This window comes from Suncus etruscus, chromosome 14 (genome assembly GCF_024139225.1).
Source record: "Suncus etruscus isolate mSunEtr1 chromosome 14, mSunEtr1.pri.cur, whole genome shotgun sequence".
Lineage (NCBI taxonomy): Eukaryota > Metazoa > Chordata > Mammalia > Eulipotyphla > Soricidae > Suncus > Suncus etruscus.
The window spans coordinates 40,681,918-40,706,434 of record NC_064861.1 but is presented as its reverse complement, the minus strand read 5'-3'; the positions used below and the strand labels follow the sequence as shown (position 1 = coordinate 40,706,434).

The 24,517-nt window shown below is 36.4% G+C and overlaps 1 protein-coding gene and 1 pseudogene across 1 annotated transcript in view; both read left to right on the top strand.

Moving 5' to 3' along the window:
• Positions 1–20,801, top strand: part of ITFG1 (integrin alpha FG-GAP repeat containing 1) — a 231,289-nt gene extending 210,488 nt beyond the window's left edge. The window contains exons 15-18 of the mRNA XM_049786249.1: positions 9,575–9,699; positions 11,194–11,276; positions 14,318–14,435; positions 20,405–20,801. Coding sequence (XP_049642206.1) covers positions 9,575–9,699; positions 11,194–11,276; positions 14,318–14,435; positions 20,405–20,464 — 386 coding nt within the window. The 3' untranslated portion in view covers positions 20,465–20,801. The remainder of the gene's footprint in view (positions 1–9,574; positions 9,700–11,193; positions 11,277–14,317; positions 14,436–20,404) is intronic.
• Positions 20,802–23,316: 2,515 nt separating this feature from the next.
• LOC126028398 (protein archease-like) lies at positions 23,317–23,955 on the top strand (annotated as a pseudogene).
• The last annotated feature ends 562 nt before the right edge of the window (positions 23,956–24,517 follow it).

Below are 24,517 nucleotides of genomic sequence, written 5' to 3'. Positions count from 1 at the left end.
AAATTACAAAGAACTATATACAAAGATAGACATATCAGTACTTCATTTAAAATTGTGTTACCTCCTGATCGATAACACAGTGGGTCGGGCATTTGCCTTGCATGTGGCCAATCCAGGTTCAATCTCCAGCATCCCATATGGTCCCCCAAGCCTGTCAGGAGTAATTTGGGAGTTCAGAGTCACTAGTAACCGTTGAGCATTGCTAGGTGTGGCCAAAAAACAAAAAACAAAAATGTGTTTGGGTAGTCAGATTTGAATGGACCAAAATAAAAACTATAGAAGAGAAGTTGAGAACTTAATAAGAGTTTAAAAAATATGCTTACTCACAATAACATATTTAGTGATATCCTCTAGGAAAAGATATGTGTGTTATATAGGAAGATGCATTTTCTATTTTAGAGTCATTGCCTCCAGATGTCTCCACATGGGCTGACAGGTGATAGCCAGATAACTTCATTGATATTTATTTTAAAACCTTATTTCAGTTAAAAATAACATCTGGCAATCTGGGACTAAAAAAACCTTTCACTTTTGGTTATGAAGTAGTTGTATGGGGCTAAAGAGATAGCATGGAGGTAAGGCATTTGTCTTTCATGCAGAAGGTCACTGGTTCGAATCCTGGCATCCCATATGGTCCCCCCAAGCCTGCCAGAAGCAATTTCTGAGCGTGGAGCCAGGAGTAATCCCTGAAAACTGCCGGGTGTGACCCAAAAACCAATAAAGTAGTTGTATGTCTTTTGTCCTTGTCTCAGAACTACATAATTTTTTCTTTTTTTTATATCTTTATTTAAATATCTTGATTACAAATATGATTGTGATTAGGTTTCAGTCATATAAAGAACACCCCCCTTCACCAGTGAAACATTCTCACCACCAATGTCCCAAATCTCCCTCCATCCCACCCCACCCCCACCTGTACTCTAGACAGGCTTTCCAGTTCCCTCATTCATTCACATGGTTATGGTAGTTCTCGATGTAGTTATTTCTATAATTACACTCACCACTCTTTGTGTTGAGCTTCATTAAGTGAGCTGGAAATTCCAGCCCTACTCTCATTGTCTCAGGATTGTTGCAAAAATGACTTTTATTTTTCTTAAAATTCATAGATGAGTGAGACTATTCTGCATCTCTCTCTGTCCCTCTGACTTATTTCACTCAGTGTGATAGATTCCATGTACATCCATGTATAGGAAAATTTCATGACTTCATCACTACTGATGGCTGCATAAAATTCCATTGTGCATATGTACCACAGTTTCTTTAGCCATTCGTCTATTGAAGGGCATCTTGGCTGTTTCCAGAGCCTAGCTATTGTGAATAGTGCTGCAATAAATATAGGTGTGAGGAAGGGATTTTTGTATTGTATTCTTGTGTTCCAAGGGTATATCCCTAGGAGTGGAATAGCTGGGTCGAATGGGAGCTCAATTTCCAGGATTTGGAGAAATCTCCATATTGCTTTCCATAGAGTTTGGACTAGATGACATTCCCACCAGCATTGGATAAGAGTTCCTTTCTCTCCACATCCCCGCCAACACTGATTGTTCTCGTTCTTTGTGATGTGTGCCAATCTCTGTGGTGTGCGATGGTATCTCGTTGTTTTGATTTGCATCTCCCTGATGATTAGTGATGAGGAGCATTTTTTCATGTGCCTTTTGGCCATTTGTATTTCTTCTTTGTCAAAGTGTCTGTTCATTTCTTCTCCCCATTTTTTGATGGGATTAGATTTTTTTTTCTTGTAAAGTTCTGTCAGTGCCCTGTATATTTTGGAGATTAGCCCCTTATCTGATGAGTATTGGGTGAATAGTTTCTCCCACTCAGTGAGTGGCTCTTGTATCCTGGGCACTATTTATTTTGAGGTGCAGAAGCTTCTCAGCTTAATGTATTCCCATCTGTTTATCTATTTCAACTTGTCTGGAGAGTGCTGTTTGCTCCTTGAAGAGGCCTTCTTAAAGTCCATCTCTTCCCTATCACTATTGGTGTATAAAAAGGCCATTGTTTTTTGTGTGTTAATTTTGTAGCCTGCCATATTGCTTTATGAATCTATTTTTTCTAGAAGCTTTTTGGTAGTCTTTAGGGTTTTCTAAGTAGAGTATCATGTCATCTGCAAACAGTAAGAACTTGACTTCTTCCTTTCCTATCTGGATTCCTTTGATACCTTTTTCTTGCCTGATCACTATAGCAAGTACTTCCAGTACTATGTTGAAGAGGAGTGGTGAGAGCGGACAGCCTTGTCTTGTACTAGAATAGAACTAAATAATTTTAATCATTATTGAAAAAACACAATTTGGTGCCAGAGAGGATAGCAGGTAAGGTGCTTGCCTTTCACATGACTGACTTGAGTGTGATCCCCTGGTCCCCTGCATACTGTCCTTTGAACTCTTCCAGGAGTGATCCCAGAGTACAGAGTCAGATTAAGTGTTGAGCTCTACCAATTATGACTCAACAACTAAAATAATAATTATAATTTTAAAATAATATTTTAATATATATATATATTTTTTTTTTTTTGGTTTTTGGGCCACACCCGGCGGTGCTCGGGGGTTACTCCTGGCTGTCTGCTCAGAAATAGCTCCTGGCAGGCACGGAGAACCATATGGGACACCGGGATTCGAACCAACCACCTTAGGTCCTGGATCGGCTGCTTGCAAGGCAAACACCGCTGTGCTATCTCTCCGGGCCCATATTTTAATATATTTAAGTAACTAAATTATACGACAATGTTTCTTAAAAATTTTGAACCATTTTGTTCAACTAATTTCTCCTCAACCCTAGATAAATAGGTATATAAATTAAACATTTCCTTGATGATAAATTATAGATTGAAAACAGTGCTTCTACTGTTCTGATAGTACTTCCATTCCATCCTAGATACATATGCTATGGCACAGCAGTTCCAGCTGGGGACCCTCTTTTGAGACTTCTAGATGACACTAGAGTACTGGTTGAAAGCAGTAATATTCCTAAGAAGAGAGTAGTAGAAGCCCAGTACAAGTAGCTGAAGTCCCAGCATATGATAGTTAGAAACAACTTGGGCCCAGTAGCAGAGGCTCAGCTCAGTATAAAGGTACAGCCCTCAAATGCTTGCTGGTGTCCCAGCATTATAGTACTGTTTCAGAGCTGTTGATAAGAGAATAAGATATACTTCTCAGAAAAAAAAAAAAATTGCTCTCCCAAGAAGAACCACATTTTTATTTAAAGTTACTAAAAATATTGGCTGTCTGGATGTATCCTTTTATTTCATTTTTTATAGAGATGCTATTTTTTTTTCTTGAAATCAGGACAATACCAGTTGAGTTGTAGACATTGCTATTAGATGAAAATTTCTTGTGGGTCAAGGCCTTGCAGGAAAGAAAATTTTTTAGTTCTTTTGCCTCAAAGTAAAATATACATACAAGTTTCTTCAGCTAATATATTTTCCCTTTTTCTTTTCCTGACATGTATGTCATCATATATACATTGACTTTTTTACAAATATACATAAAAGCTACAATTATGATAGAATTCATATCTAGTATATCTAGTAACCAGTACATATGAATTAGTATAAAGGAATTTATGTGTAGTCTTTTTATTGAATTTAGGGTAGTAAATTGTAATATAACCTATTGTATAATTACATTAATCAGTTGCATGGTATAATTATCTCTTAGAAAATAAGAACAGACCAATATTTTAAATTACTACTATTTATTAAACTGTGTGAACTGTTTTGGAACACAATTGTGATGCAACAATGACAAAATAACATAGAGGCATTTGAATCTGGTAGCTAGGATATCTTATTGTTTTCACAATGACCTTTATTATAACTTCTTAAAAATTATTACTTATAACTGATACTTTAATTGAAATTAAATCATTATATTTATGTAATATAAATTAATATCACTGGAGGAGGGATAAATTTAGGGCTTAGCATTGTTTAGGGCTTAGTTTTGGTTGGGTGCCAGTGCTCAGGAGACCATATATGGTGCTAGGAATTGAACTGGGGTTTGCTGCACTCAAGGCAAACACTTTAAACCCAATAACTCTCTGTTCTTTTTTTTTTTTTTTTTTGGTTTTTGGGTCACACCTGGCAGTGCTCAGGGGTTATTCCTGGCTCCAGGCTCAGAAATTGCTCCTGGCAGGCACAGGGGACCATATGGGGCGCCGGGATTCGAACCGATGACCTCCTGCATGAAAGGCAAACGCCTTACCTCCATGCTATCTCTCCGGCCCCTAACTCTCTGTTCTTAATGTCTTTTTCTGTTTGTTTTTGACAGTACTCAGAGAGTCACATAGGGTATTCCTAATTCTGTGCTTAGGGATAACTCCTGGCAGGGTTCAGGGGATTATATGGGATTCCAGAAATCAAATACAGGCATGGCTGCATGCAAGATAAGTGCCTTAACTGCTGTACTATTTCTCTGGTCCCTGATTGCATTTTTGTTATTTGGGGGGCACACCTGGCAATTCTCATGGTTTGCTCCTGGCTCTGCACTCAGGGATCTTTCCTGACAGGCTTGGGCCAGGGATCAAAACTGATTTGGCTACATGCAAGGCAAATTCTCTACCCACAGTACTCTCTCTTGAGTCCCTTAATGTCATATTTTTAATTAAGATGAATCTCGTGTCTGACACATTTGGAAGGCAATTAAATCCATTAAGTTAAGTTCTTAATAGGATTTGTTCTCGGCCAGAAAAATGCAGAAGTTAATAGAAATAGTCCAACATCTCAGGCTTCATATATATATTATAGTCTAGCAGGATACTGAGACAATAAATATAATCAGTAAATTACTTAATAATGTGTAGGTGAGAAGTACTGTGGTATTGGAAGATATAAAGAAGATAAGGGTATGGGAGTTTTTAATATAGCGTCCAGAGTGGATCTCTGACAGTGTAATTTGAACAAAGATTTGGAGAAGATAAAGGTTTAGAAATATTGTTTTCTTATGAAATATATACCAGTCAAGAAGATAGTGAAGTAGCAAGTTTCTTGGAGAAAGAATGAAATTGGGAAGTTAAAAAGTAGAAGATAAAACCTGACTTAAATAAAGAATAAAGAGTATAAGCTTGGTAGAATAAGTTTGTGTGTGTGTGTGTGTGTGTGTGTGTGTAAGTTAACCAGTAATTATAGAAAAACAATAGTTAAATGGAGAAAAATAATGAAATATGTTTTATTTAATTTAGGGAAGAGATGATAGTGATATGGGACTGGATATATAGAACAGGCATTAAGGCACTTGCTTTGTATTCTGCTGGGCCCAGTTTTATCCTCGCACCCTTATGGTTCCCCTGAGCATTTACAATAACAGAGTGATCTCTGAATACAGCGGAATAGCTCCTGAGCACTGCTGATGTTGACCCAGATAATCTACCCACCCCAACAAAGATGATAGTAGCACTGGAAGCAAAATAAATGTGTGTTGTGATACTTGATTTCTTAGGGACTGATAAACAAGGAAATACTGTTAATTACCCTAAGAAAATAGAAAATGGATTTGCCATTATCTTGGAGCAGTGCAAGAAGGAAAAGTAGAGCTATGTCTGAATGTATTTTATTTGTAACAACTTTAAGTGTGTAAGTAGAGATGATGAACATAGAGCTGGAATTAAGAGCCTAGATTGAGATTTCAGAGCTGGATTTAAGAATCTAGATTTCAGGGATTATCTCTCTAAACCAGAACTCTGAATTTGGGCAAGTTTATATTTTAGGACTATCCCATGTGAACTTGATTATATTTAATTTTTAGATTCATTTGGAGCTAATTATAAACATCAAGAAGAAAATCTCAAAGCAATTTTTGTGCAAATTTCCATTAATGACATATATTTTATTTCTATGTTTCTATGTACTACAGTATATAATGATTCTTTTGAGGCAAATGGGACTTTATATTGGTGAAATTATAAAATAATTTAAAATGCATTTAATCAGATAAGACCTTAGGGATCAGCAAAGATAACTAATTGTAATTTCTACAAAGAAATTTAAACACTCAGGTTCACATCTTTAGGAACTTGAATAAACAGAGCAAACTATACTCAAAAATTGAAGAGATGGGGAAATAATGAAGATTGCAGGGGCCAGAGAGATAGCACAGCAGTAAGGTGTTTGCCTTGCATGCAGAAGGACGGTGGTTTGAATCCCGGCATCCCATATTGTCCCCCGAGCCTGCCTGGGGCGATTTCTGAGCACTGCTGGGTATGAACCAAAAAACAAAAATGAAGATTGCAGGAGTAATGAATAGAGGAGTAAAACAGTAATCACACAAAACCAACAGTTGGTCCTTTGATGAGATCAAGAGAATTTTGCCACTCCTCTAGTTAAACGGAACAAGAAATTTTTAAAATTAAGATGAACATGTTGGGGCCGGGCGGTGGCGCTAGAGATAAGGTGCCTGCCTTGCCCACGCTAGCCTAGGACGGACTGCGGTTCGATCCCCCGGCGTCCCATATGGTCCCCCAAGCCAGGAGCGACTTCTGAGTGCATAGCCAGGAGTAACCCCTGAGCGTCACTGTGTGTGGCCCAAAAACCAAAAAAAAAAAAAAAAAAAAAAAAAGAAGATGAACATGTTTAAACCAGTCCAGTTCCACAGACTCACTCTTTTCTCAAATGAGATATAAAGCAAGCTGTGAAAAATTATGGGTATACCAGACACACAACATATAGTTGGCCATCTTGGGAGGAGAGAGCAGGCCAAGTCCCCACCCTTCCAAAGCCACGCCTACTTCATCCATAACCAGATTCACCATTTTACCAATGGCTCTATCTCATTATCCCTCCATGATTCCAGTCAGGGACACCAATCTGATCAAACTTAGGTACACCATTTTGGGGGAGCTCAACAGAGCTTTTTGGAGCAAGTGCAAGCACTCTATCCTTGTATCTTCCTTATTCCAAGAAGCCTAGCAACTGTAACCACAACCCTAAAAGCCTCAGTATTAGTAATAGTGCTTTGAATTTCTGGACAACTTCATTTGTTTGATGCTGTCGTCCCTATAGGAACACACCAGTTTAGCAGAATGAACTAACAAGAACTTACTAAACCTTCTGCTATTGTATTAATGACTTCATTGAAGATAACAAACATTTTCACAAATGTGCTTGCTTACTGTACTTTTTTTTCTTTCTATTATTTTTTAATAACTTTACTCTTTTTTTTTGTTTTGTTTTGTTTTTGAGCCACACCCGGCGGTGCTCAGGGGTTACTCCTGGCTGTCTGCTCAGAAATAGCTCCAGGCAGGCACGGGGGACCATATGGGACACCGGGATTCGAACCAACCACCTTAGGTCCTGGATCCGCTGCTTGCAAGGCAAACGCCGCTGTGCTATCTCTCCGGGCCCTTTAATAACTTTACTCTTATCTGGAAACAAATGTGATGCATTTTCTTTAAACAAAATAAAAATATCTTGAAACAAAAAAGTTTTAAATAGTCATTATATATGAAAATAAGTGTTAGACATAATATTGATACATTATTCCCAATCTTAAAGATTTTAATTTGGGGGGGGGGCCACACCCAGTGATGCTCAGGGGTTACTTTTGGCTATGTGCTCAGAAATCGTTCCTGGCTTGGGCGACTAAATGGGGTGCCCAGGGATTGAACCGCAGTCCATCCTACGTTAGCGCATAGCAAGGCAAATGCCCTGCCACTTGACCACTACTCTGGTCCCAATCTTAAAGATTTTAAGAGAATATTATAAATAATTACATAAAGTATTTCATATGAATTTTTTTAATTCTGAATACACATAAAAATACCAAAATTTACTATAAAATATTATATAAATAACTACAAACCTCCCAACAAAGAAAAGTTAAGAACAGAACCAAAAGATAGTTTCATAAAGATTAACAAAACAGAGTCTGAAGTACGGTGGGTAAAGCACTTGTCTTGTACATGGCCAACCTGGTTTGACGACCAGCATTACATATGGTCTCCCTGAGCCTGCCAAGCAGAATTTGGAGTAATTCTGCTACAATCCAGGGAATATCTAGGTCTACCAGAAGTTAAAAGAAAAAAGACTCCAGGAAACAAGATGCCTTTCATAACTCTAATGAGCAGTAAAACCAAGCATCAAATCCACAGCTGAGCATCTTGAAAAGTCTTTCAACCACAATGCTTTTCCAGGAAAGATGCAGACACTGGAAGGCTGTTCATATTTAAATATAGCTGCTGTCTGGAAAGCAGAAACCAGGAAGGCAGGAGCTCTAGAGCTAGCTCAAAAGGGCCTCCATCCTAAAGAGCTCCTAAGGTGAAGTGATGGCTCAAAACACTATTAGCCCAGTCCCTTCTTGAAACTCCCTTACTTACTAAAGCCAGCTCAGCCAACAACTCTTAGGAACCTTGAAGATAGTTCTGCCTTGTTACTCCTCCCTCGCCACCATTCATGTTTCTCTGCATCAGCTTTTCAGGGAGAACATTGACTCGAGGCCCTTAAATATCTAAGCTCTAAAGATGAGAAAAAATGACTTAATTTTTTTCAAGGTTGCCTATCTTTTCATAGATAAAGTGACAAGCAAATGTGATCTATCAATCAAGTCAGCTTTCTAGGCAATATAAAACCAAATAGACTGATTTGTATAACAGAAGATTAAAATTTTGAGCCAAACAGGGAAGAAACTTTTTAAAAATTAGGAACCTGAGAGAGTACAATGAAGAGGATGCTTACCTTGCATCTGGCTGAGCCAACAGTCCCATACCTGAGCCCAAAAGGCATGATGATCCCTGAGTACAGTCAGGAGTAAACCCAGATCACACCAGCTGTGGCACAAAACAGAAACAGAATTTTATGAAATGTTTAAGTCTTAATCTCACTCAACCAACATCAAAAGTAAATTCTTAATTTTAGTAAAATTACTAAAATCCAGAATAAAAGATAATATCAATTACCAAGATGAAAAGAAAGCTATGCAAATTGCAAGGTAGCACAAGATAAAAGAATCTTTCTTTGGCTATTAAGAAAATGTAGGGGAAGGGGAAAAAAAAAAAGAAAGTGTAAATAGGGGCCAGAGTGATAGCACAGTTGGTAGAACGATTACCTTGCTTGCAGCCAACCCGGTTTCGATTCCTGAGCATCCCATATGGTCCCCGAGGCTTGCCAGTCCCTTAATTATTAATTAAGCACAGAGCCAAGAGTAACCCCTGAGCCCTGCTGGATGTCCCTCCCAAAAAAATGCAAATAAAATTTGCAGTCAGATAACACTTTACAGCCTTTCAAAAGGCTATGAAGCAAAGAGAAAACAATCAATAAAATGTATTAGGTGTGGAAAAATTGCAGCCCTCTTACAATGAAGGAATGCTGATTTCAATTTATCTACAGAGTAGACATAGCAGTAAGAAAAAATGACTAGTATTTCCTTTTACCTGGAAGGGGAGGGTTAAAAACAGGAGTATGTGTAAATGAATATGGACTTTAATTAGAATTGTATTATGGTAAGGCATAACAACTTTTAATATTAATTTAGTGAACGTTTAGCCTCATATTTATACCTTTGAGAAATTTTTGCATTCATCATTTTAATATTTAATAAAAACAATGTTTTTAAAACTGTCTTTCTCTCTTCTTTTTTTAAACTAAATTTAGCTGGACAACTCAGCCAGTCAGCACATTTAGCTCTCCAGCTACCATACAATGTACTTGGTTTAGGTCGAAGTGCAAATTTTCTTGATCATCTTTATGTTGGCATTCCCCGTCCATCTGGAGAGAAGGTGAGTAAAAATTTATTTTGTTAATGCCAGTGCAATAGTATAGCAGGTATTGCATTTGCTTTGCATACAGTTGACCCGGGCTTAATCCTCAGCATCCCATATGATCCCCAGAGCAATGCCAGGATAATTCCTAAATTAAGATTCAAGAGTAATCCCTGAGTCTGCTGGGTATGGCCCTAAATATTTTTTTGTTTATGATTATTTTAATATGTATTGGTCATTCATTTGAATTTTAATTTAAGAAGTTCAGACATTTCTATTTCCTTTAAGGGATTAAAATAAATGAATTGGGGCCGGAGAGATAGCATGGAGGTAAGGTGTTTGCCTTTCATGCAGGAGATCATCGGTTCAAATCCCGGCATCCCATATGGTCCCCCGTGCCTGCCAAGAGCAATTTCTGAGCCTGGAGCCAGGAATAACCCCAGAGCACTGCCGGGTGTGAACCAAAAACCACACACAAAATAAATAAATAAATAAATAAATAAATAAATAAATAAATAAATAAATAAATAAATAAATAAATAAATGGATTGAGCTGTCTTTGCCTGATGCAAACCACACCACTATAGGAAGATAAATTTTTTTTTTTTTTTTTTTTTGGTTTTTGGGCCACACCCTGTGACGCTCAGGGGTTACTCCTGGCTATGCACTCAGAAGTTGCTCCTGGCTTCTTGGGGGACCATATGGGACGCCGGGGGATCGAACCGAGGTCCGTCCTAGCTAGCGCAGGCAAGGCAGACACCTTACCTCCAGCGCCACCGCCCGGCCCCAGGAAGATAAATTTTTACCATCTTTGCCATAAACTTCACAATTTTTATTCCTCTTCCCTACTTCTCTTCCTGATCATTTTTATCAACTAAAGTTTAAGGCCATTGTCCCTCTAAAAATTCAAGTTAAACTTGAATTTTAGTTCCAAGTAGCATTTGAACATTATTGCTTTGGACAGTTCCTGCCATAAAAGAATATTCAATAAGAGTGGTGGAGCAGTAGATGAGACATTTGCATTGTATGTGGCCAACCTGGATTCAATCCCTTGTACTTAAGCATAAAGCCAGAAGTAAACCCTAATCACGGTTGGATATGATCCAAAAGCAAAACAAAACAAAAAGAATACTCAGTAACTACTTGTTGAGTTAATGAATACGAGACAGTAAAAAATAGTTATTACCTGAATAAAATCTTTAAAATGTTCAAGTAAGACACAAGAAGTTATTTGGGATTTATATATATTGCTTATTTCATATCTGGGATTTTAAAGAGTACGTGAGAATTTTCCTTATTTCTTTAGGATAGCAATGTTTTAATGTGGGAGATAAACAGATAGTTCAAATGTAAAAAGCACATGCCTTCTGCAAGGTACTTAGTTCTTTAAGTTAATATGAACCACATGTGTGGTACTAAGATTAACTGGAAGTAACCACAGTTCCTTCTGATCATTACTGGAAGTAGACCCTTCTCAAAAATAATGTTAAATTTTCTGCTTTCTTTTTTTAGTCTATACGAAAACAAGAATGGACAGCAATCATTCCCAATTCCCAGCTAATTGTCATTCCATATCCTCATAGTGTTCCTCGAAGGTAATGTACTTGCTTTAATTTATTTTGATAAAATCATATACTGTTACATCTATTTAAAACTCTTATTCCTGCAATTTTCATATGTACACAAATTCCTGAGTTTTTTTCCATGAGAAGTAAATTCTGCTAGGAAATCAACAGATTGAGTAATTAGGGATTTATACATATTCTGCTTAAATAAACTTGTTACCAGTGAGGATGAAACATATCAAAAATACTGGGAATAATCTGTGTTGGAGGAGATGTGGTAAGAAAGGAACTCTCATCCACTGCTGGTAGGAACGCTGCCTACAGGAAACAGTATAGAGGGTTTTTAGTAAACTCAAAATTGAGCTGCCATACAACCCAGCAATTCCTCTTTTGGATATCTATCCCAAGGACAATAAAATATTCATCCAAAAGGAGGTATGCACACTGCTATTAATTGCAGCACTCAGTACAATAGCTAACAGTCAACTTAGACATCCAAAAACAGAAGAGTGCATCATAAAGATATGGTACATAAACACAATTGAATACTACATAGCTGTAAAGAATGGTGCAGTCATACAATTTGCTGCAACATGATGGAACTGGAAGGTTAATTACTACATTAAGTAAAGTCAGCCAGAAGAAGATAAATACAAAATGATATCACTTATATGCGGTATTTAGAATAACTTCCTGAAGAAATGAGCATTGTCTCAAACACCCTTACCCCAGAGTATAGTTAGGAGAAGGAAAGAAACTGAGTGGAGGAGAAATAAAAATATGAAAGGATGGGGGTGCCAAGTGGTCTCAGGTGTGTTGTTAGAGTTAAAAAAAGACAAAACTTGGGGCCAGATTGGTGGCGCAAACACTAGGGCATTTGCCTTGCATGTGCTAACCTAAGACTGACCGCAGTTCTACCCCCCTGGCGTCCCATATGGTCCCCCAAGCCAGGAGTGATATCTGAGCGCATAGCCAGGAGCATCACCAGGTGTAGCCTAAAAGCAATAAGGGGGGGGGGGGCGCAAAACTAAATTTTCAAGCCAAAGTCAGTAGTAATGGAATCAAGAAACCCAAACTTTAAATCTAAACTTAAAATGGGCCTGTTATACTGGCAGGGTGGGCATGCACTCTTGGAACATTGATGAAGGGAGTTGAACACTGGTGGGTGGCATTGGCCCTGATTCATTATATGTCTGAACCCCAAATATGAAGGACTTTATACATCACAATGGGTTCAATAAAATAAAATTTTTTAAAAATTCTGAAGTTTCGAGATATCTAATTCTAACTAAGCATTGATATTTTTGATAAATACTTAAAAAAAGTCCCACAGTTCCTAGGTACAAATTTTAGAGTCAAATAGACCAAGCCTAGAAACTCAAATCAGTTGCTGAAATATAATCTTAAACATTTCATCTCTGCAATACTTACATAATATGATGAGAATGAAAAATGTTCAACATTATGCCTAGTACACTAGTATACAGTAAGCTGTAGATATTTTCAACTTTATTGAATATATATTTCTTTCAAAATATGATTTTAGCCCTAAATTCATCATTGTTCATTTTTTCATAAACTACTAGATTCTTTTTCCAAAAGTCAACAATAAAGATATTCACTGACATTTAAATTTCATTGGAAAGAACTAACTTGTTCTTGTGGCTTGTCTGATTTCAATATAAAAATAATCACTGGAAAATTATATAATGTACCTGGAAATATTAGCATGGTCCTGATTGATACATTTTTTCCTCAAAATATAAGCTGTTTCTTTATTAAATTTTAGATGAATATATTCATTTGTTTATAGGAACCAGCTCATTTAACCTCATGAATTTATTTTATGCATCTTTTTTTAACTCTGCAACTAAGTTATATTAGAAGTTATATTAATTTTTATTTTATTATTTTATTAGTATATAATTTATTATATATTTTACTTATATTCTAAGTTTTGTTAGAATTCATCATATTGGGAATATTAATACCATTAATAAATACCATAGGCATTGGCAAGTACCATTAGTTAGGATTTTTTTGCCCTTTAGAATCAGTGACCAGCACACCACTAAATACAGTTTAAAGTAAATTTATGGGCTTTGGGACCAAACTACTTAATAGAGAAAACTTGATCAAGTGCATAAAATAAAGTAATTTCAGACATATAATTAATATTGTTCTTTCTACATGGAAACTAACTTAGAAACGTACCACAGGTAGGAAAGTATATAAATTATGGCATTTCTATGGTACAATACAATAGTATAGAACAATCTCTCCAAGTAAGCTGGTAAGCAAATATAAAATATCATACATTATACATAATCTAATGAGAAAAGGTGATATGGTAACTGAATTCTTTTGTTGAAAATATTTCCATCATTTTATTAATGAATTGACTGAACACTTATAGGTCCATTCAATCAACACTTAATGAAGTGGCCTATGCTGTTTCTAGTCAATGCATTGGAGTATGCATTAGAATAGATATAGTAAGTGATTACTTCTTTAAAAGTTATCTGTATATTTGTTTATTAATATAAAGAATTTCTCAGGAAGGCTATGTAAGAAATTAATAGCAATAGATAACTGCTTCTGAGTAAGATTCTTTGTAAAGCCATTGCAGCCAGTAATTTTGCTAAACTTCGAAATTATTGGGTTTGTTTTTTTGAGTTGGTTTTTTGTTTTGTTTTGGGGGAGGTTTCTTGCAGGGGATTGGTTTCTGGATCTCACCTGACAGCACTTGGGTGACTCCTGGCTCTGCACTCAATAATTACACAGAGTCAGCTTAGCCCGCAAATCAACAGGTGTGACCCTACCAAAGAAATAAAAATATATCTAGATATCTCTCAGAGGATCAAAGATAAACATGAAATTTTCTTATTTAAGTTCTATAATTAAATCTGAACTCCATAAAATCATCAATATTCTTAGCCCTATAAAGTTAATCATTTTGTTTTATTTATAATTAATAAATAGATGAGTAAATAAATTATTGTGTTTATTGGTCTCAGTAGAATTTTGTAAGTTAAAATAAGTAATTTTCATTCTCCTGTTTTTATTTACAGCTGGAGTGCCAAACTTTATCTTACACCAAGTAACATTGTTCTGCTTACGGCTATCGCTCTCATCGGTGTCTGTGTTTTCATCTTGGCAATAATTGGCATTTTACATTGGCAGGAAAAGGTTTGTTAATTTCAAAGAAACATTAAATTTTATTAATTTATAGTAGTATAATTGCTCTTAGAAGTACTATATTTTAAGTTTTTTATATGACTGAAATTTATTAAGTTCTATTTATTAGTTAGAAAGAATACACGGCCACAAAGCCAAGTGGAGCAGCTGCTCTTCTGGGGTCTCTAGGAGACAGTTTTTTGGGGGCCTTCCTGGCCCTCTCAGGAGAGCTTCAGGAGACAAGTGAAGAGGAACACAAAAAGCCAATAGGTACCCTCAGTTTCTCCCAGTCGCCAATTTCAGAGCAGGGCCAACCCCTTCTGCCTGCATTCACAGACAAGGAGTCACCTCTCTGCCTGGTGCCCTTAGTAGCCGGTTTTCACTCACTCACTCACTCACTCAGTCTTTCTTTGCTTTATGGCCTGAGCGGTTCCAGGAGACAGCTTTTGGGGCCCTTTCTGGCTCTCTCAGGAGAGTTTCAAGAGACAAGAGAAGAGAAAGACACAAACCGACAGGTCCCCTCAGTTTCTCCCAGTCTCCAATCTCACAGCAGGGCCAACCCCTTCCACCTACATTCACAGACAAAGGAGTCACCTCTCTCTTAAGTTCTATTCATAATGTTGTATAATTAATGATAGTTTTTTACAATCATCTCTCAACAAATTATAGAAAGATTTTTTTATCTCAAAATCACCAGAAAAATACGTAGAAAAATTTAATTAGAAAATTTTATAACATTCTGAAAAGTAATCATTTTATAAATGTCCCGTTTTCCTTACTACTTTACTACTGATAGAGCTGCGGACACTTTTCTAGGAATAACAGCTATCTCTTTATTTAAAAAAAAATAGCACAGAAAAGTTAGCTGATTTTTTTTTTTTGGCCAGTGTTCAAATGGAAGTAAGAGCTTTAATCTTTTGTACATACTGAATATTTTTTGCACTAAACTGCACTAATATCTCTTTGATATGATGCCCTAACCAAAAAAAAAAAAATACAAAAGCATAGCTTTTTATGTCTGAAAAGAAAAAAAGTGAATGTCACATAAACTTACTAATTTAGACATAAGCTTAAAAAGAAATTTTATACACACAACCCAAAGCATAACTAGCTAGTTCCCCAAAGGCCTACTGTTTGTGTCACAGAAGTATTTTCTTTCTTTACACTTATTCTCTTTAGAATTTTGATGCCTATAATTACCCTTTTTTTTTTTAAACTAAAATTTACTTTGCCTTCTCTCTTTCCAGATTAGGGAGGTCAAAAGTATGACTACTGTGTGGGCGGTGGCAGCCACATTGTGGGCAGAGGCCCATTTTTGGCTCTAGAAAGATCAGTCTCCACTACCAATACCAGAAACCCAACAGCCAGCTTTTCAGTTGGGCCCCACTAGAGGATGATGCTAAAATTTAAACTGTGTGTTCATAGTGGCTGAAACTCTGTCCCTGCTTTCTCTGCAGACTATCTCCTGGTTTTACACAGTGTAAAGCTGTGTAGTGGATTAGTCCCTGATGCAATGAGAATCCTCCTAAGGGGAAGACATAGAGTAAAATGGCTTATTTGACCTGGCCTACATATCAAAGGGCAGGGCTAAGAATTAGGGAAACTAAAGGTGGAATGAACCTTTAAAATCAAGCCTGCCTCTTTGGCCATTAGGGGAGATATCATAATTTTTACCACTATATCATAAAGTTTACCACCACCCCAACTACTCCAGAACTCTTCTACAGAGTGGAAGGGAAAACTGGTTGGCAGAAGAATAAACTTCCGTGCAGTGGAAGAAACCAGAAATCTTGAGAGTGAGTAAACTCACAGAGCAGCTCAGGGCGCCTGCCCTCTTAACCCCTTCACCTCCAAGAGCCAAACAATTCTCCAGGTTACAGGAATAGAGGGAAACTGCCTTCATTCCACGACTTGCCTCTGGAAAAAGTTGTCAGGTATTGCCTAGGGTTATGAGTAAACCATCCTATCATTACTACTTTTTGCAATGTACATCTTTCCCCTTCTAAATATATTCAGAATGGTTTGATCCCAAAGTAGTGATCACAAAATAAATGTACCAGGATTAGTTACCAAGCTGGTGCCACCAGCACAAGATGATGCTCCACACACTACTGAGAGTTGAAAGCCTTGCTGGAATGAGATATCTACTCATTACCCACTACTTAGTTTCTAACCACATAAGGCAGAAAAGTCCCAGTCCTAACTGTCCTTATTTTTCTTTTAATGACAGCAAAAAACTGCGCAAGTCTCTCATCTGTTACTTCAATGTATTTACTCCCTTCTTTGTTCTAGAAGTAGCAAGTTTGGCTATTAGGTAGAGAACTATGCTTAAGAGCATGAAGTACAGAAGCATAAACATTTTCCCAGTCTCCCAAACTACTAGAAGTGAGGTTAAAACCCTTCCCAAACTGTCTGAGCCCCTAGAGCTATCCCAGTATTATGGTAGTGTCAAGATGTTGAAAGGAGCTGGTATAATCATGCGATAGTCATATAATTAGTTGCAGATATAATCTGCAGTTGCAGAGCCTTGTCCCTTTTCTGGGTAGCTATAAGAATACAGAAACGAAACTCAAAACCTGTTGGTTAATGTTTCTAGTAACTTTCCCAAAAACATGTTTAAGTAGACTGCCAAACTATCCCCTATCTTAATTAAAAATTAAATCTCTCATGCATTTTTGTCATAAATCAAATATGTATATGAATGAACAAAAATAGGAAGATAAAAGGATATTTGACTATCATTTAAGTAAAATCACTATTAAATTCACAATATTACAATAAAAGAAAACGTTAATTTTTGATAAATTCTCGTAATTCTGAAAAAAATCACCTTGACATATCAAAAAATAGAATTATGCAATATTAATGATGCAACTTAAGAGATAAGGTTAAAGGTGGTGATACATACTTTTATGAGGAGTATAAAAAACAATCTAGAGGCCAGAGAGATAGTATGGTGTAATACCTGAACTTAGTCCAGGGGGTTGATAGCCCCATACCACCTTATAAACACAAAAACACGTAATCTCTCTCTTATGAAGGAAGAGAAATTAGTTTTGTTAATTTCTCAGAATAGCTGAGTAGAATATAAACACCATAAACGTAGCATGTGAATAAAAAAGAACTAGTGATTGACGTTTTAAATAAAAATATTTATTTGAGTATGTGTATTTTCTTGCCCTGTGGCACAATGTTTCTCCTACATCTTTGAACACATGATCTGCCCTCGGTAACTTCCTTTCTGTAACAATGAGACATGCCCAGTTCTCATCTATATCTTCCTCACATTAAGCTATTTTCCTCACATTTCAGCTTTTGCCATAATATCTCTATGTAAATCACTTTTCCATGTCTCTTTTGATTTTCGGCACTTTTGTGGCAGGTATGGTTTATTTATAAAGCATAAATATCAATACTATTGAAAATATCCTACTACCTAAATTATTTTTTACTTTATTTAAAGACCATATGTTACATATAGTTTCTCATTTATTCCAAGACCAATCCTACCACCAATGTAAAATTTCCTCCACCACTGTACCTTGATTCCCACCCATTCTTAAGCCTGCTTCGTTGGCTTAACTTAAATAATATGTCTTATATTGCGTGTTTATAGGTAAGTAGAAATGAAATCATTTTTTAAGATAGTAATAAGAAAATTTGTGAAAATAAAGTATCTTTCGACGAGGTCATTAAGTCATTGCCAGAAGAAATTTGTTGTTACTTGATTTTCTGTTGTTTTGTTTTTAATCATTATGTGGTTTAAATCCTCCTTGTCTAAATTGGAGTGTTTCTATTGAGATGACAGTAAAAAAAAAAATGTAAATATCATGTGGGCACCTGGTCTAGGAACTCCAAGCCCTGTGGCTGATTTTTAAACTTTTGTGGATCATGGTGTTGGCTGCCTGGACTTCCAGAAGTCTGAGATCTCTGGAGAGCTTCATGTTTGAGTTGTGTAGCTGAGCCCTTAGCAAAGTGGCAGTGAGTGCAGCTAGCATGGCTTCAGCAAGATGAGACTTGGCTCACCCTCTCCTCCTGAGAATGCTGTGTACCCACTATTTTTCAAGGCTTAGTATACATCTCTTTTGAGATGTGAGTGAATTTGTAGAGCTAGCCAAATGCAGACATGGCAACTACATTTGTGGGACAAGGTTTTGGCTTTCAAGACTTCTGGAAGTAAGAGAAGGCAGGATAGGGTGAGGGAGGGTACCCACATTCAGTCTTTAAAAAGTCTTGAAGATATCAGCCCAAATACCAGACTGTTGGCTTGGCATCTCTGCAGAGCTCCAGAGTTGAGTAGTGAATCTGGGCAATTAGCAAAGTGGTGGGTGGTTGGTACAGTTGGCATGGCTTTGGCATTGGAGGGAGTTGGCTCACCCTCTCCTCCCAAGATTGCCAATTTCAGCTGCACAACTGGTGTATCCCATGGTTTTGTCTCCGCTTTTTTTTTAAACCCAAACCAATTTTTATTTCTTTTTAAAGCTTTGTTTCTTTTTAACTCAGTAGATTTAATCAATTGCACTCTTGATTCTGTCTTCACACAAATCTGCTGTGTAAATCTGATGCCTTAATTTAAAAAAAAAAAGTGCTGCTGTATTCATTTCTGCCAGTTAAATTAATTTAGTTCAGCCCCTGTTATATCCTGCCTGATTTCCTTCTTTCATTCTTCAGTCCTTTGCACTCCATATTTACATTACTGCCAGATTACTCAGTAAATTTAGCCTTAATCAGGTCACTTCTTTGTTCTAAATTTTCTAGTAACTGCCCACTTCCTAAAATGAATACTCTTTGGCCTAGATGTGATAGTACAGTTTCATGTCACGCCATGATGTACCTTTCAAACTTTGTTTCTTACCAGTGGCTTTCACATATTTTTAGACCAGACTTTGTAATTATAATTTTTCCTACTAGACTTTTTTGTAATTTTGTCCTTTATATCCACAGCTTTCGATGAATTTCCCTTATCTGACTTTCTCTAAAGTCTCTTTTCAAGTCTTTTCCCTTTTTTTCACAGCAGTGCAAAAGTAACTCTCTTAAAATACCGGCAATGTTCTTTACCTTTTATTCTGGAGTTTTTGAGGATTTCGCTTTTTCTTCCTAAACATTGTTCCATGAAAACAATATGCAAATCTGAGGGTTTTATTAATATCAAAATTTGGGGGTCAAAAAACAAAAGAACCTAAGTTCTGGTCTACAGAACTTATCTTAACATGGTGGAGGAGTAAGGAAAAGGGAAGATTTGGGTCATTCTGATGGAGGGTGTAACTTAGAAAATTATATTCATGACACCTATCATTTACAGTATTATAAATATGGTCCCTAAAGTAAAAGGAAAGGAGAGAGGGAGGGGAAGGGGGGAGAGAGGGAGGAAGTGAAGGAGAGAGGGAGGGAGGGAAGGAGGGAGGGAGGGAGGAATAGACAAAAAGAGACAAAAATTGGTAGATTGTAAATTGGGAGATAATACAATAATTAAGGTACTTGCCTTTTATGCATCCTGGTTTGAATTCTGGCGTGGCATTTGGTCCCTAGAGCACAAAGCAAGGATTAAGTTCTGAGCATCACTAGATGTGGCCCAGAAACCAACAAAAAAATAATTTAAGTATAGCACTTTGCTTAGAGTAGGAGGGTCAATAAATATGTGTTAAATCAATATACTGATTCAAAAATCATTTTTAAATATAATTCATATAGGTTTGTTTATCAGTGTTGAGTCAGAAAAATGCAATATAGATTCCATTACTGTAGAATCTAGTATTGACTTCTATTTTCAAATAAATGATTATAAAATAAGTACTTAAGGAATATTTATTTCAATTAAATTAATAAATTATTAACTGTAAACTATAAATATAAAGTACTTAATGGCTTTAACTAAGATCTACCTGCTGAGAGCTTTTTAAAACTACTGATTTGTATTTCAAAAATGAGTATTTCCTGAATTTTCTTACATTTATAAACTAATATCTAAAATTCTTTTTCAGAAAGCAGATGATAGAGAAAAACGACAAGAAGCCCACCGATTTCATTTTGATGCTATGTGACTTGCCTTTAAAATTATATAATGGAACAGTGTCTTCACTTGATTAACTGAAATACTAAATTTTGGCTTAAAAGAAAATAGGGATAATGAATATTATTTATAAATGATGCATCCCTGGAAAATAATTATTGGAAGTATTGAAATAAATATGGTCTGAATATGTCACAAGGTCTTTTTTTAAGTACTTTGTATATAATAATTTGATTTCTTTATTCAGTTACGCTGTGCTTCTTTTTTTCCATAAAGTGGAATGTGTTGCATGTACTTTGGTGTTTACGTATTTAATAGCTTACAAGAATAATGCTGAGAAATCATGTAAATAAAAATATTTAAATGAAGAGACTTCTCTGTGTTTCACTTGAATTAGTCTTGCTATTTATGCTAATGATACAAATTAAACTTTTTAATATGTCATAGATAAAGTTAACCATTTATCATCCAAGCAAGGTCAGACATCTCACTAATGGTTTACAATACAGTAATTGGGTAATCTGGCTTCAAATTTCATCAGACAGACTTGCCTTATACTCCTGTTCTAGCACTTACAAGCTGCTTGAACTGGCTAATTGCATAACTTCCATAAACTTAATTTTCATGTTTACATATAGGGGACTTATAATACTATTTGAGTTAACCAGTAAATAGGATAATATATATAAAATATTTAACTTGGTGCCTAGAACAGAGTATTGAATAAATGATGACTATCATTACTATTCTTAGGTAGTTTTTACATGATTCTACACTAGTTATCAAAATTTATGTATTCTATAGAATTGTGTTCATATACTTTTATGATATGAACATATTTTTTCATATCCTTTTAAGATTTTTAAGGGAAAATCTAAACATAAACTAAATTTGTGGTGGTTCATACCCTTTTTTTATGTTTTTATTATTTTTTTTTGGTTTTTAGTTTTTAGTTTTTGGATCACACCCAGCAGCGCTCGGGTTACTCCTGGCCCTACGCTCAGAAATCGCTCCTGGCAGACTCGGGACCATATGGGATGCCGGGATTTGAAGCACTGACCTTCTGCATGCAAGGCAAACACCTTACCTCCATGTTATCTCTCTGGCCCTATTACATGCTATTTTAACTAAAAATTAAAATATCTGTGACCAGAGCCATAGTACAATAGGTAGGGCATTTGTCTTCCACATGGTTTATCCAGATTTAATTCCCAGCATCCCATATGTTTTTCCCAAGTTTGCTGGGTATAATTCCTAAGTGCAGAACCAGGAGTAACCACTGAGCACCAAAATATGTGCCCTCCAAAAAATTACAATATCTAAGAATTAATGTGCCCTAAAAGTTTCCATTCAAATGATTTGATCCTTATCATATAGTCATGAACAGCATTTAATTTCTTGAAAAGAAACTCACTGAATATGCATCTAGAAATGCAAATCTTTAATCAAATTTTTATTCTCAAACATTATAGGAGTCTCCATTACATTCAGACTTCAGTGCAAATATCTGTGAACTTCTGCTCACCAAAAAGTTCTAATCCCAGCATCCCATATGGTCCCCTGTGCCTGCCAGCGGCGATTTCTGAGCATAGAGCCAGGAGTAACACCTGAGCGTTGCCGGATGTGACCCCCCAAAAATAGCTCCTGGCTTGGGGGACCATATGGGTCACCGGGGGATTGAACTGTGGTCTGTCCTAGGTCAGCCGCGCACAAGGCAAACACCCCATCACTGCACCACCACTCCAGCCCCAACAGTGGAAGTATTTTTAAATAGTCAAGATGGTGCGATAGGGATAATTCAAAGGGCTACAGTAAATCATTCAGGTGCCTGAGATCAATCTCTAGCACTGTGGTTTCCCCCTGAGACGTGTTGAGAGGGATGCAGAGCAACACAGTAGGTGTAGCCTCTGTGGTCTCTAACCCCCACCCAAAAATCAAATGAAATGAAATAAAATGAAATATAAATAGCACTGGGAACTTCACTAAAAAAAAAGCAACTAAATTCATGAAAGACTATTCAACATTGTAAGTCTTAATAGAAAAAGATATTTTAAAATTGTGTTTCTATTTCTCAATTTCCTGGAAGAGCTTGAAAAAAATTGCCAGTTCAATTACCTTAAAGGTTTGAAAGTATTCACTAGTTATCCATCTGAGCCTGGGCTTTTGTTTTTGGGAAGCCTTTCGATTACCATTTCAAATCTCCTCAATCATAATAGGTATTTTCAGATGTTCCAGATCAACTTGGTTCAAGTTTGGGAGGCAATAGGACTCCCAAAATAGATTCATTCCTTCCAGGTTCTCTTGCTTGTGTCATAAAGCTTCTCAAAATAATCTTTGATTACCCTTTGAATTTCTGTATTGTCTGTAGTGACATCTCCTTTTTCATCTATGATTATGTGTATTAATTTTCTCCCTTTTTTCTGAGTATTATTAATGATTTATTGATCTTGTTTATTTTTTTCAAAGAATCAACTATTGCTTTTATTGATATTTTGATTTGGGGAGAGTCAAGCTCATTAATTTTTGAGATTTAAGATTTTAAGATTTATTATTTCCTTCCTATTTTTGGCTAATTTTGTGGATCATTTTCCAATTTTTTTAAGCTGTGCCATAAAACAACTCAATTTAGTCAAAGCCATTTATCACAAATTTATGGCAAATATTAAAAATACTCAAGGGGGATAAACCAAAAACCATTTCTCTAAAATCTGGTACAAGACAAGGTTGCCACTTCTATTCAATATAGTACAGGCAGTGCTTGCCTGCCATTGAAATAAGGCAAGAAAAATATAACAAAGCCATCCAAATAAAAAAGAAGTCAATCTCTCATTGTTTGTAGATAACATGATACTGTAATTAGAAAATCCTGGTGTTCCTTAGTGCAATCATGGCACAGGAAGTGGACTATGTTCGAGATTATAATTTGAATGAAGAGCAAAAGGCGATTAAGGCCAAGAATCCTCCAGTCAATCGGAAATATGAATATTTGGATCATACAGCAGATGTCCAGTTACATGCCTGGAGAGACACCTTGGAGAAAGCATCTGAGTAGTGTGCAATGGCCATGTTTGGGTACATGACAGATACTGGGGCTGTGGATCCTCTCCAGACAGTAGAACTTGAAACCGAAGGAGATGACTTACAACCTCTTCTCTTTCACTTTTTGAATGAATGGGTTTATAATTTCAGTGCTGATAAATTCTTCATACCCCGGGAAGTGAAAGTGGTTCATATCGATCAAAAAATTTCAAATTGCCATCAATCGGGTAGGGAGAAGAATTTTCATTATTGAAGCATCCTCAGGGAACTAAAGTAAAGGTAATAACATACTCAACAATGCAGGTCTACAATGAAGAAAAACCAAAAGATTTCATCATCATTGACATTTTGATGCCAAAGAAGAAAACATCAAATAGACTCGATGAAGATTACTTTGTCTCCTTAATAGAAGATACTATAATATCAATCCTACTGTATCAGCTGATATGTGGAAATTTTCTAAATGGACATTTTTATATTTAAAGCATGACTCTTAGAAGTGAAAAAAAAGAACAGTTTGTGTTATTCAAATATTCAAATGTTTAAAAATTCTTTACATGGAGGGGCCAGAGAGAAAGCATGGAGGTAAGGTGTTTGCCTTGCATGCAGAAGTCGGTGGTTGGCATCCTGTATGGTCCCCTGAGCCTGCCAGGAGCGATTTCTGAGCATAGAGCCAGAAGTAACCCCTGAGCACTGCTGTGTGTGACCCTCCCAAAAAATATCTTTACATGGCAAGTATGATTCTGCATGTGCTAATTCTCAGATGTGGCAACATTTCACCTTTTCAGTGGAATTCAAGCCCCACAACCTGCTCTCCAGAGGGATCCCACCTAAGAGGAGTCCAGGAAGCTGCATAGCCTTTGAGTTCACCTTACCTACAATTTGAAAGAAAAAGAATAGTTTGAGAAATTGTACACCCAGGACTTCACTTTTTTTACACAATGGTACATGTTTTTTAGATTTGTTTTTGGTTTTGTTTTTTGTTTACTCCTGGCTCTGCACTCAGAAATTGCTCTTGGCAGGCTGGGGAGACCATATGGGATGC